The following is a 13,023-nucleotide window of genomic DNA, read 5'->3' on the forward strand; positions in this document are numbered from 1 at the left end:
AATCTCAGGATACGAGGAATCTCTGAAGAGGTAACTATGGCTGAATTTCTTCAATATTTAAAGGAACTGTTTACAACTTTATGCTCGGAAACAACAAAGGAGCCTGGATTTTATATAGGGCACATCGTTCGCTAGACCCAAAACAACCTGATACCAAGCCACCACGGGATATCATTATTTGCTTCCATTATTATCAGAGCAAGGAAACCCTGCTAACCATGACACGAGCGATTAAGATGTTAGAATATCGCAACCATAAGATCCAAATATTTGCAAATCTTTTTCCGATTACACTTGCAAAATGAACTTTTGACCTATTACACAGAAGCTGTAAGAGCACGATATTCCATACAGAAGGGGCTATCCATTTAAATTGTTGGTAAATAAGCTTGGACATACATATATTTTACAGCTTTAACATTTTTGCAGGCTTTGGGCATCCATATTAGAAATCATGCATCACCTCAACACTCCACCCAATCTGAGAAACCTGCTCCATCACTGCATCAACAATGGAGCCTAGTGTAATCAACAGTTAGAATCAAAGTTTGAATATTTTTTCGCATTGCCAAATAGGTTTTATGGACAGAAATAAGTGAACAACACCAAAGCTGAAAATGCACCAAAATCTGCGAAATTGCAATATAATCACTTTAATAACATATAAAAGGTATTGCGCAGTGCAATTAGCAAAAACACTATTCGCACTGGCAATAAAACATATTTTATTAGGCAAAACAACACATGATGCAGTAAGTAAAATAAAAAAAGCTATACAATTGTGTAAGTGTGTATATGTGTGTGTACACTAGAGAAATTGTGTGTTGTGTTCCTGTGTGTTGTGTTGTGTATGTGTTAAACCTCCCTGATTCCCCAAAAATGTATATGATTGTGTGTAAGTATAACTGTAAGTGTGTAATAGTGTAAAATGTGTGTGTTTGTGTATTTGTGTGTGTATGTGTTACATTGCTAGGGGAGATTGTGGATGCACACCTAAGGCCAATTTCAAAAAGTTTAAAGCCCTGTCTAAATGATTCAAGTCAATATACAAGTGCATGTAATTTTGAAACAGGGTTTTTTTTGTTACAAAGTTATGATCATAATATTGATAAGCCACCATACCACGTCAAGGTTTCAAAATTACATGCACTTGCATATTTACTTGAATCATTTAGACAGGGCTTTAAACTTTTTGAAATTGGCCTTAGGTGTGCATCCACAATCTCCCCTAGTCTTGTATTTGCCAGGAGCTTTGGCTAAGCTCATGTGGTTATTGCACCCTCATACCCGCCCCTTTTTACTTTTGGTGGTCCCCCTCACTTGTTGTGCCTTGGTTTGTGCAATCGCTCTCTCTTAAAAGCCATAAGTGCTGGCGGCATGGGAGGATCTAGCCGTGAAAAAACCAACGTCCCATTAGACACTTCTCTATGTACACACACACTTATTGTGTCTTTCATTTATTTCTTTTCTACACCCTTTCATTCTATGCTTACTTTCATACATACTCCCAAATACACATACACTTTCCCTTATCACTACCATACACACCTTCACATTTCACTTACACATGTATACACACTATTGTGCAACTGCACATATCACTCTACTTCATTTTTAATTACAACACCTGACTTCTACTTTTCTAAAATGGGCGTTGGTTAAGGCAGTCTCTCCCTCTTAAAAGCCGCTTAGCAGTTGGCGGGGGAGGATTTAGCACAGACTTTGAAACCAAAGCACTGGAGATGTTTACATAAAGAATTGTTACTACAGAGAGGTAATGTTCCTTTTTTACTATGACTAAAGATAAATAAGTTAGGGACCACCATGTGGGGTTTTACCTTGACGTGGTATGGTGGCTTATCAATATTATGATCATAACTTTGTAACAAAAAAAACCCTGTTTCAAAATTACATGCACTTGCATATTTACTTGAATCATTTAGACAGGGCTTTATACTTTTTGAAATTGGCCTTAGGTGTGCATCCACAATCTCTCCTAGTTATGTGTTACATTGACCTGGGTGAAGGATGGCTGAACACACAGAAGAGGCAGGAGGGTCCACGATGATGAAGGCATCCATCCCCCACGCTGATCCGGTAAGTAATGGTGGTGGGGGGTGCCGGAAGTAGAGGCAGCAGCAGTCACATACTTCTTGTGCTCCTGCTGGTGCCTATGGGGCTCCTGGGCGATCGTGCCCAAGGGCCCATTCATTTCCCCCTCCTGCTCATTGTCTAGGGGCAGAGGAATGAGCAGGGAGGGAAAGTGTGGCTTTACAAGCAGCTCCTTCTATTCCAGGGAGAGAAATGCTGCAGAACAAAGAATCCACGTTCTGTGGCATTTCAAGTACCTTTGCCACAGAACGTAGATTTTGTGTGGCATTTAAAAGGTTAAAATAAAGTTTGATAATGAAATACTTGCCCGTGTATGTACTGTTAATCTAAAAGAGACTTTGAGTACAGTCCATTCTTTGCATCTGTTACAACCACATTTGTAGGTGCCTTTGTACTGTATCCAGGTTGAATCCGAATAACATTCCTTGGATTGATAAAACTAGGAGAGAGCCAAGATGCTAGAGATTTCCCATTCTGAAAAACAAGTAGGGAAATTGGTCTAAGCTCTCTTTTAAAACCGGATCTTGTGACAATATGCTCCAATGTCTATTGATACTGCATCGTATATAAAAGGCATCTCACGTATACACTGTACTAAACTGCAATTTGAACCCTTGATCAGATGCCCTGGATCTTGTGGCCACTTTCCTACAGTCCAAGACACTGGAAGTCCACTTGTGGTGTGTAGTAAAGTGTTCCATGTGTGATGGGTTTACTGTACAGAGTAGTTTCAATCCTATTATGGTTTACTGATGTGATATCTAGAATGGGTAGAGATTTTTCATGTGTTTGAAAAGTAAACTGTATTCCTTCCATTACTACATTGCAGTACCCAATAAATCATTTTACCGTCTTTTCATCTCCATACCATATTCCGATACAATCATCGATATATCTATAGAATGAAATAATATTACTGTGGTAAAGAGGTTGGTATAGATAGGAGCAAAATGGGCCCCCATGGCGGCACTACATCTCTGGAGATAGAAAACACCATCAAATTAAAAGCAAAAATGTAACAAAATGTAGCAAAAATTCAATTCAATTTTAATATAAAATTATTTTGGATATCTGGGAAACATTTCTTATTACTAAGCCAACAGTCATTTGCTTGTAAGCCTAGTCAATGTTGGATAGAAGAATATAGGGTGGTGACATCCATGGAAAACCATCTGTACATGGATTTCCTGGACACACCCTCCATCTTATTAATGCACATTGTTGTAACCCTCAAGAAGGAAGGTAGTTTGTCGACCAAGGGGGTCAACAATGTTTCTATGGTCCTAGGAAGGACCTTGTTCAGGGCATCAATGCTGGCTACAATTGTTAGACCCTTCACATCGACCATCGATTTGTGTACTTTGGGGAGGACATGAAAGACGGGGATTACGGGATTGGCACAATTCAAAAATTCATACTCAGATATACTTTCATAACCAACATCCACTAAATACTTTAATTGTTTGCTAAACCCATCTGTAGAATCTGACTGCAGTTTAGCGTATGTATTTAGCGCTGAAGAATCCATGAGAACCACAGCTCCCCCCTTATCCGCATTTCTAATCACAATTTCTTTATTATGGTAGATAGATTCTCCATGAGTAAGATTTCTTGTCCCGCTCTGTTGTTTATGTGTTGCAGGTAATAGCTCCAAATCTTTCTGTACCTACCTATAAAAAAGTTCACTTAAACCTGCAAGAAGACAATTTTTTAGACTCACAGCAAAATGCTTGATTAGCAATAAGTTCCAGGAGAACTCTTACACAACAATCTCATATTGGTATAGGACACCAACCAAATTGTTCCAAAAACACTTGATTCTTGATAATAGATGCTGGAGATGCCTACAAGACCCAGGAAATATTTCTCATATCTGGTATTTTTGTGCAAAATTACAGGATTTTTGGAGTGATGTACAACATGCGTGTTGGCAGATCCTGGGATGCCAGATCACTCACACCCCAATTAATACTACTTTTTATATGGAAATCTCAGAATATGCATTTAAACATAGTCTTTTATTACAATTGCTGCTAGTGGCAACAATTCTGATTCCAAGACATTGGACACTAATCCTCCTACCTTGGAAGAATGGATTAGCAATGTAAATGATATATAATAACATCCTCTCTATCAGAAAAACAAGCCAAATTTATAAAAATCTTGCAACCCTAGGTCTCCTACCTACACTCCCATTAGAAATAGTAAATGCAGGGCAACATCGAGATTCAAACTCAGCCTCTACATTATACCCCCCACCACACCCTCTTTCTATACTTATCCCCCCCTTATCCACTGTTAATCTATGATGTCAAATGGTTATTGTCTAAGTAATACTGCTGAGATAATGAAATGGATGATAAGTTGATGAATAAGAAACAATGGATAAATGAATATTAGTAATGCCCATATTTCATTAATAAAAGCAATCTTGGACAAAAAAAGACATTTTATCCTCTACAAAAATATATGGTTTGCTTTTCTACATTTTTTTAACATTATTTTTGGGATATCCAGGGCTGGATTTCACAGACAAGTGCCCCTAGGCCATACAGTCTTAGCCCCAGCCGTGTGGTCCTAGTGCCCACCCGCACTACCTCCCACCCTTGCACAAGCACACTAGAGCTGAGCATTTCCAGTGCTCCCCTGAAAACATTCCACCCCAAATACTTTGCCGCCCTAGGCCCAGGCCTTTAGGATATTGTAAGCTTTCAGGATCCACAACAGACACTTACTTCTCTTTAACACAGTTTATTGACACACAGGAGTGACAATTTGAGGATACAAAACACAAATCATAAAAATAAATCTTGCCCACTGGGCGCTACCTTCACACATTTGATGAGTTCCCTCACTAAACTGGGCCCCTTGCGGACTACCAGCAAAAACACATAAGTTGGGGGTCACCATTGTACTCACTATACTTCCTTTTGGGAAATTGCTCCGCGTCCTGGATTTCCTCAATCTCTCAGACTTTTGGTCACAGGGTCACAGGTTCCCTCTGATCTTTGCAGTTGCAGGCAGCACCCCAGGCCCTCTGGGAGTTCCTCACACAGGCAGGTATCCATCCTGCTCTGAGAGACTTTCCTAATAGTCTCTCTAGAAAATACTAAACACTTTTCCATGGGACAGCCTTCCTGTGGAAAGTGAGCTCCAACATGCCAACTGGACTTACAGAATGGAGTAAATGGCCTGCTTGTTCCTTCTAGAACTTGACAGGTAAAGACTTTGAACAGACTTTGAAACCATTCTCTGTTTAGCAACCCCTTTCCTGTAGCTTACATATCCCTCTATGGAGAACTTATATGGAAAAATCAACGTTTTTACCGATCTCATTGGTCACTCTACCAGAGCATTTTATATTGGTACCTAATGGAATGTGATTCTGGGGTGAATGTACATGATACAGTATATAGCTTTATCTCACATAACATGTAGTAAATGTGTTGATTCAGTAGTAGCTACAATTATATAAATGCTATATTATATTGGATATTTTATATTGGACTCATATGTACACCATATTTTGATAAATCTAGACACATTCTGCTGTATAGTGTTGCGTACATAAGTTGCACTTTATAAATGAAAATACACATACATACATTGGGCATCAACCCATCAATATTTAGGATGTTGGAACTTGGTACATAATGATATGTGTGAGAAAATAAATAGAAATAAATAAAATAAATTAAAAAAACGGTTTCACCAAAAAGTAGTGATGGGTGTAAAATTCGCAGCAAATTTTTTTCTCCAAATATATTAAAGTCAATGGATATTTTTTTAAATAAGGCAACTTTTTTGTATTGATGACTTTTTTGTTGCAGCGGCAAATTGTAGAAAATTTTCAAGGTCAGATTCAAAACTCGTCCCTTAAAATCAATAAACCTTTTTTTAGTTTATTCACTCAATGAGGATTTATAAGCACAAAGCTGAAATCTCTTCGCAAGCCCATCAGCAACTCCCTGTTATCTATTGTAGTGAGAAACAAGATATTTCACGTGATTTGTCTGAATATGGAATCATTTGGGAAAAAACTGCCCCATGTTGTAGTCCTTGACTTAAAGGCTAATGATTGGTGCATCTGGATAGAATAATGAGTATAGCAATTACATTATATTAGGGTTATTGTACAAACAATATTTCTAGTATTGTGATACATAAAGAATATAATTAGAATGACTAATAAATAGGAAATAGAGATATGGTGCAAATGTTCTGAACTAATGTATTATCGGAGGCTCTCTGGTTATACAAACGGCTATTCAAGTTCTTCATGGCTCTTTCAATGAGTTTGGTTTATTTCACACAAAACAGAGTTTTTTTTAATAAAAAAAGAGCAGAAGGAGGATGACATGTAGGGTGGGGATTTACAGTTGTTATGTTTAATTGAATGTTATGGTTTAGTATTAAATTTCTGCCAAACTGGCCGTAATATCTTTCTATTCTTTATGTTTTTAATTGCCATTGTTCAGATTTAGGAGAAGGAAAGGACAGGTGTCAGGTTTATCCAGTCAATTTAATGCTTTTATTCACTAATCCCCTACAAATCTAATGTTCACTTTGGTTTTGCTCCCTGTGATTTCCCCTTTTCAGCTAAAAGCTTTTCCCACCTGAATAGGACCTATCACATTTTCATTTCTTCCTTGTTTTAAATTCCTATGAATGAATGGGCGATGCATGGACTAAACCATTATACCTCTTAATTGACATTAATTTCATTCAATGAACCAGCTGCTTGATTTTCTCAGCTCAGTACAACATATTTAAATATTGATTCCATTTCTCACAATATTGCGTTTTTAAGATATATGTTGAACAATGTATAAAATAATTTTATTCCATATTTAATAATAAGATATGATGATCATAATAGTGTCTGTAATACAATGGAGGAGAATAGTTGCAATGCAATCTGAGTGGTTATGATGATCATTGAGCATAAAATATCTCATGAGTTTCCACAGTTAATTAAATCCTTAACTAATCACTTGTGTCACGTTCGGCACCCTATATCCAGAACCAATGCTGGGCTCCCTGGTTTCGGCTCTCACTTCTGCCTTTAACTGCCACCTTTCACCTCGGGAGGAGCCCTCGGCTAATTGGATGCCGCCAGGTCTTATTTGAGAGAGGAGCAAAGCTAACGGTTCTGGACAAGCAAAGGGGCACGATCGTCTCACCAGGATACTGGAAGGAAGAAAACCACCAGGAACAGGCAGGCCGGGCAGCACAAGCAGATAGAATGGTCAGACAGGCCGGAATCTGGATTGGAGAGCGTAGAATAGTCGGACAGGCAAAGGTCGGATTGGAGAGGTCAGAGTAGTCACAAGAAGGCAGGATCAGAATAGGAGAGGTCAGAGTAATCAGGCAGGCAAAGGATTGTAGAGGACCAGAAAAGTCACAGGCAAAGCACGGGTCAAAGCCAGTAATAACAGATAGGATTAAACAAAGCAAGGCACCTAGGAACTTTCTAAATAGAACCTAACAACGGGCAGTTTTTTACAACAAGGTCCCTTTAAATACTTTGAATCTCGTGCCCATGTGGGATAACGTCATCACGCCGACGTATAAAACCCAGAAGTGCGTGTGGCGTGCTCCATAGGGAAGCCGGCCCAGCAAGGAAAAGGATATGGCAGGGAACCCCACCGTCCACTAGACCACCAGGGTGAGTCCTTACAACCCCCCAGAGTTCTTACAAAATTGCATTTTTAAGATATATGTTGAACAATGTATAACATAATTGTATTCCATATTGAATAAACCATTAATAATAAGATATGATAATCATCTCAGTGTTTGTAATACAATGGAGGAGAATCGTTGCAATGCAATCTGAGTGGTTATGATGATCATTGAGCATAAAATATTTCATGAGTTTCCACAGTTAATTAAATCCTTAACTAATCACTTATTTTTTAAATTTCCACAAACCCCAGAGTCTCCTGGAGATTTCTCAGTAGGTTTCTCAACAGTGGATGTTACTGATACTGGTTAATAAAAGGAGATCTGTTCTTCCCTGTCCAGTCAGTATCTGGTGCCGTTGAGGTAGGTGCAATTGGGATTGTGTTAGAAAAAATGGCAGGAGAAATACAGAGCAGGTTACACATTGGGAGAAGCTCATGGGCATCTTGCTATGGTTCCACTGTATCTGAGGTGGTTCAGGTAGGTGCAAATCATGTGAGTATAATATTCCAAGAACATCTTTCCTGTAAAGTGATTTTATTGGAAAGAAATGGTTGGGATTGTGTCAGCAAAATGGCAGGAGAAATGCAGAGCAGGTTACACATTGGGAGAAACTCATGGACATCTTCCTATGGTTCCACAGTATTTGGGGTGGTTCTGGTAGGTGCAAATCAGCTGAGTATAATATTCCAAGAACATCTTTCCTGTAAAGTGATTTCATTGGAAAGAAATGGTTGGGATTGTGTTAGCAAAATGGCAGGAGAAATGCAGAGCAGGTTACACATTGGGAGAAGCTCATGGACATCTTCCTATGGTTCCACAGTATCTGGAGTGGTTTTGGTAGGTACAAATCAGGTGAGTATAATATTCCAAGAACATCTTTCCTGTAAAGTGATTTCATTGGAAAGAAATGGTTGGGATTGTGTTAGCAAAATGGCAGGAGAAATACAGAGCAGGTTACACATTGGGAGAAGCTCATGGACATCTTACTATGGTTCCACAGTATCTGGGGTGGTTCTGGTAGGTACAAATCAGGTGAGTATAATATTCCAAGAACATCTTTCCTGTAAAGTGATTTCATTGGAAAGAAATGGTTGGGATTGTGTTAGCAAAATGGCAGGAGAAATGCAGAGCAGGTTACACATTGGGAGAAGCTCATGGACATCTTCCTATGGTTCCACAGTATCTGGGGTTTTACTGTGGGACTTTATTTCTTCCCTTCTATCTTCATTATGGGCCTGCTGGTTATTTACTGCCCTTATTGTGTCAATATTATATTTGAAAATGTAGAAATGACAAAAGTAAAATATTGTATTATTCTTCTACTATATTGAAAAACAAAACGTCATCATCTACCACCTTATATACTTATCTCAGTCATATTATTTTCTATATTAAAGGATCTGAATATCAGTTAATTTAACAATTATACAGTTACTGTGGGTGTGAAGAATTTTGTTAAATAAAGTGTGTATTAGAAACTATATACAATGACATTGTAATAACCAGAATAAGTAACAGATAGGGATGCAGCTACCTATAAACTTTCCCAGTCCCCTAATGATCTGCTCATCTCTGCTTATCATTTGAATGGAAACATGATGTTTATGTATTAATCTATTTGTACATAATTTCCTGCCAGGCAATGCATGAGAAGAACCAGACGTTGGTCAGTGAGATTGTTCTCTTGGGATTTCAGAACCTCCACAACTTGAAGATTCCCCTGTTCTCTCTGTTCCTTTTGATTTACATTATTACAGTTTGGGAGAATGTCCTCATCATAGTGTTGGTGTCCTCCAGCCGGAACCTCCAGTCCCCCATGTACTTCTTTCTCCAGCAGTTGTCCCTTACTGATCTACTGGAATCCACAAATATTGTCCCAATCCTGCTACAAACTGTAATTTATGACAGAGCCACATTGTCCCTTGTTGGATGTATCACTCAATTATATTTGTTTGGGTCTTTGGAAATTTCTGACCTTCTTCTTCTAGGAGTAATGTCCTATGACAGATATGTGGCCATCTGCATCCCATTGCGTTACACTTCTATAATGTCCCACAGGGTCTGTGTTTCATTAATTCTAATTTCATTGCTTCTCGGCTTTGGCGTAACAGTGATTACAATGTATCAAGTAGGGACACTACAATTTTGTGACCAAGATACCATTAATCATTTCTTTTGTGATTTATCTCCTCTACTAGACCTTTCCTGCTCAGATACTTTCTCACTGCAAATTGAAGTATTTTTTCTATCAGTTCCTTTGGTATTTTTACCATTTATACTCATCATTGTATCATATATTTATATTGCCCATGCAATCCTAAAGATAGTGTCCAATACCGGGAGACAAAAAGCCTTCTCCACCTGCAGCTCCCACTTGGCTGTGGTCTCCTTATTTTATGGGTCTATACTTGCTATTTACATGTTTCCATCTAGAAAACATTCTTCAGCCATGAGCAAAGTTCTCTCTCTGTTGTACACAATAGTAATTCCTATGGTTAACCCCCTTATTTATAGCTTAAGAAATAAAGATATCAAAGAAACCCTTAAAATTAAACTATTCAAATATACTAAAATATAAAAATGGACATTTAGAAATGAATGATTCAACTTTGTTTTTTATTAGACTTTGGATTAATAAATAATACTTTTTAAAAATATTAAGATTATTTAACAAAAAACAACTTCATATGAATGGGGAGCATTGGGTTATCACAGCTTTTGTATTAAAATTGTGTGCTATCAGGCATAGACAAACTATGGTTGAAGACACACGTAATATCTGGGAGCTCCATGCTGTAGATTCCCTGCAACCTGGACTTAAGTTATCATATCACTTTAATATTATAGCCGGGTGACTCAACTTGACACTGAAGCTATGGGGAAGAAGAAATTACGAGATCAGTGAGTCATTCTGACTCTGTACCTGCACAAAACCTCAAGCCGGGACAAGCGTGCCTATTCCCAAGACTGCTCCAGTGGTTTCCCCCCTCCTCCTCCTACTGACACCTCTCCTGCTCTCTCGGTGAGTAGTGTGAACTCCCCTGCACCCTCTCCATTGTCTCCTGCACCACAGCTACATAGCCCAGACATTATGCCTGAGGACACACCAGTAACTGCCCAAATTTTAAGTGAGCAACTAACTGAGCTGCAGGCAGCCCTGGTTACAACTATCACTGTCAGTCTCAAATGCGGTATTAACAGCTATAAAGGAATTGCAGAGAGATATAACAGATTTAGGAGAGCACACAAATAAGTTGGAGAAGTTTACAGATGACATTGTTTCAAAGCTAACAAATATGGAGGAGGACAATGCCTATCTTAAGGAAGAAGTAGCGCATCTGAGAGATATGTGCGAAGACCTGGAAAATGTTTCCCGTAGGCAAAATCTCACAATATTTATGGGAACTGTTTACAACTTTATACCCGGAAACAACAAAGGAGCCTGGATTCTAGATAGGGCACATTGCTCGCTAGACCCAAAACCACCTGCTACCAATTCACCACGTAATATCATTATTTGCTTCCATTATTATCAGAGCAAGGAAATCCTGCTATCCAAGACATGAGCGATTGAGATGTTAGAATATCGCGACCATAAGATCCAAATATTTGCAAGTCTTTCTCCAATTACACTTGCAAAAAGAAGAGAACTTTGACCTATTACACAGAAGCTGCGGGAGCACAATATTCCATACAGAAGGGGCTATCCATTTAAATTGGTGGTAAATCAGCTTGACCATACATATATTTTGCAGAATCCATCCAACAGCTCTAAATTTTTGCAGGATTTGGGCATCCATATTAAAAAACAATCATCACTTCAACATTCCACCCAATGTGAGAAACCTGCTCCACCGCTGCATCAACAATGGAGCATTGTGAAGGCCTCAAGACAGTCAATTTTGTCTTAAAACCCTGCTTATCATGGGAATCCATGAAATGTAGTTTCGACTTACTTTGTTATTATATAGATAACAACACCAGAACTATAATTTATGTAATATATTTACATTATTTGAAGGGATAAATTGGAGGCCTGATCGAAACAAATTACTTCCAACACATTTAACAAAAGAGACCAATCATTTTTTCTATTTGCAAACTATGGCTAATGTGACAGGTCTTAACAGTTTAACTAAATGATATCTGGCCTTGAAAGAGATTAAGACATTGAAAGCTGATATATCTTTCTTGCAAGAGACACACGTTGTAAATAATGGCTCATGCAAGCTTTATTCAAAAAATTATCCAACAGCTTTTTATGCCTCGTGTGTTACTAAGAAAGTGGGAGTGGCCATACTTGTCCATAAAGATTGCCAGCTAACAGTTGATCAGACCTTCAGCGACCCTATGGATCACTATTTGATGTTAATGGGTAAATATGCAAACACTCCAGTAGTTTTACTTAACATTTACTCACCTAATAGATAGGGATGTAGCGAACTTGCGTCAAAAATGCGAACGGTTCGCGAACGTCGCGAACCCCATAGACTTCAATGGGAAGGCGAATTTTAAAAGCTAGAAAAGACATTTCTGGCCAGAAAAATGATTTTAAAGTTGTTTAAAGGGTGCAACGACCTGGACAGTGCCATGCCAGAGGGGGATCAAGGGCAAAAATGTTTCTAAAAAATCCATTGTTGTCACAGCGCTGCGTTTTGTGCTGTAAAGGGCAGAAATCACACTACATTTCTAAACCTGTGTAATAAAATGCTTTAAAACGTCCGGCGTCTACATGCCAATCAAGTCGTGTAAAGGTTACAGCCTGTTCACACGCAAAGACGAAACGCGGCGCTTACTGCAACGCAAAAAAACGCAAAGAGCTTTAATGAATGATACCGTCAAGTGAGCAAATAATAGTTGTTAATTACTAGTTGCTTGTCACCTCCAGGATGTTCGTCCTGTTGGTGGCAATATTTCTGTAGTGGTGTGTTTAGCAGTCACCGTGCTTGTGCGCACGTGCACGGTCAGGCAGAGGTAATTCAATGTACAGTGAAGTGAACCAAAAAACACCGATTCTGCAGTGTGGGCCCAGTTTTGGTCTACTTTATTGATCACCTGCGGTGACCATAAAAGATGCGATTTTGCCACTGTTGCAGAACCCTGAAAAATTAGGCATGTGTACTTTCCTGAAAAATTATGTTTTTTTTGTCGCAGCCACTGAACCAGAAGTCCAGAAACAATATGCCATATAAATGCTGAAAATATTAATTTTTTTTTGTGGCA

At 38.6% G+C, this 13,023-nt stretch overlaps 1 protein-coding gene across 1 annotated transcript; it reads left to right on the top strand.

Moving 5' to 3' along the window:
* The first annotated feature begins 9,383 nt into the window (after window positions 1-9,383).
* Window positions 9,384-10,378, top strand: LOC108710527 (olfactory receptor 5A2). The gene has a single exon (XM_018251661.2). The coding sequence runs from the start codon at window positions 9,443-9,445 to the stop codon at window positions 10,376-10,378; it is 936 nt and encodes a 311-aa protein (XP_018107150.1). The 5' UTR covers window positions 9,384-9,442.
* Window positions 10,379-13,023: the final 2,645 nt, after the last annotated feature.

This window comes from Xenopus laevis, chromosome 3L, assembly GCF_017654675.1.
Source record: "Xenopus laevis strain J_2021 chromosome 3L, Xenopus_laevis_v10.1, whole genome shotgun sequence".
Lineage (NCBI taxonomy): Eukaryota > Metazoa > Chordata > Amphibia > Anura > Pipidae > Xenopus > Xenopus laevis.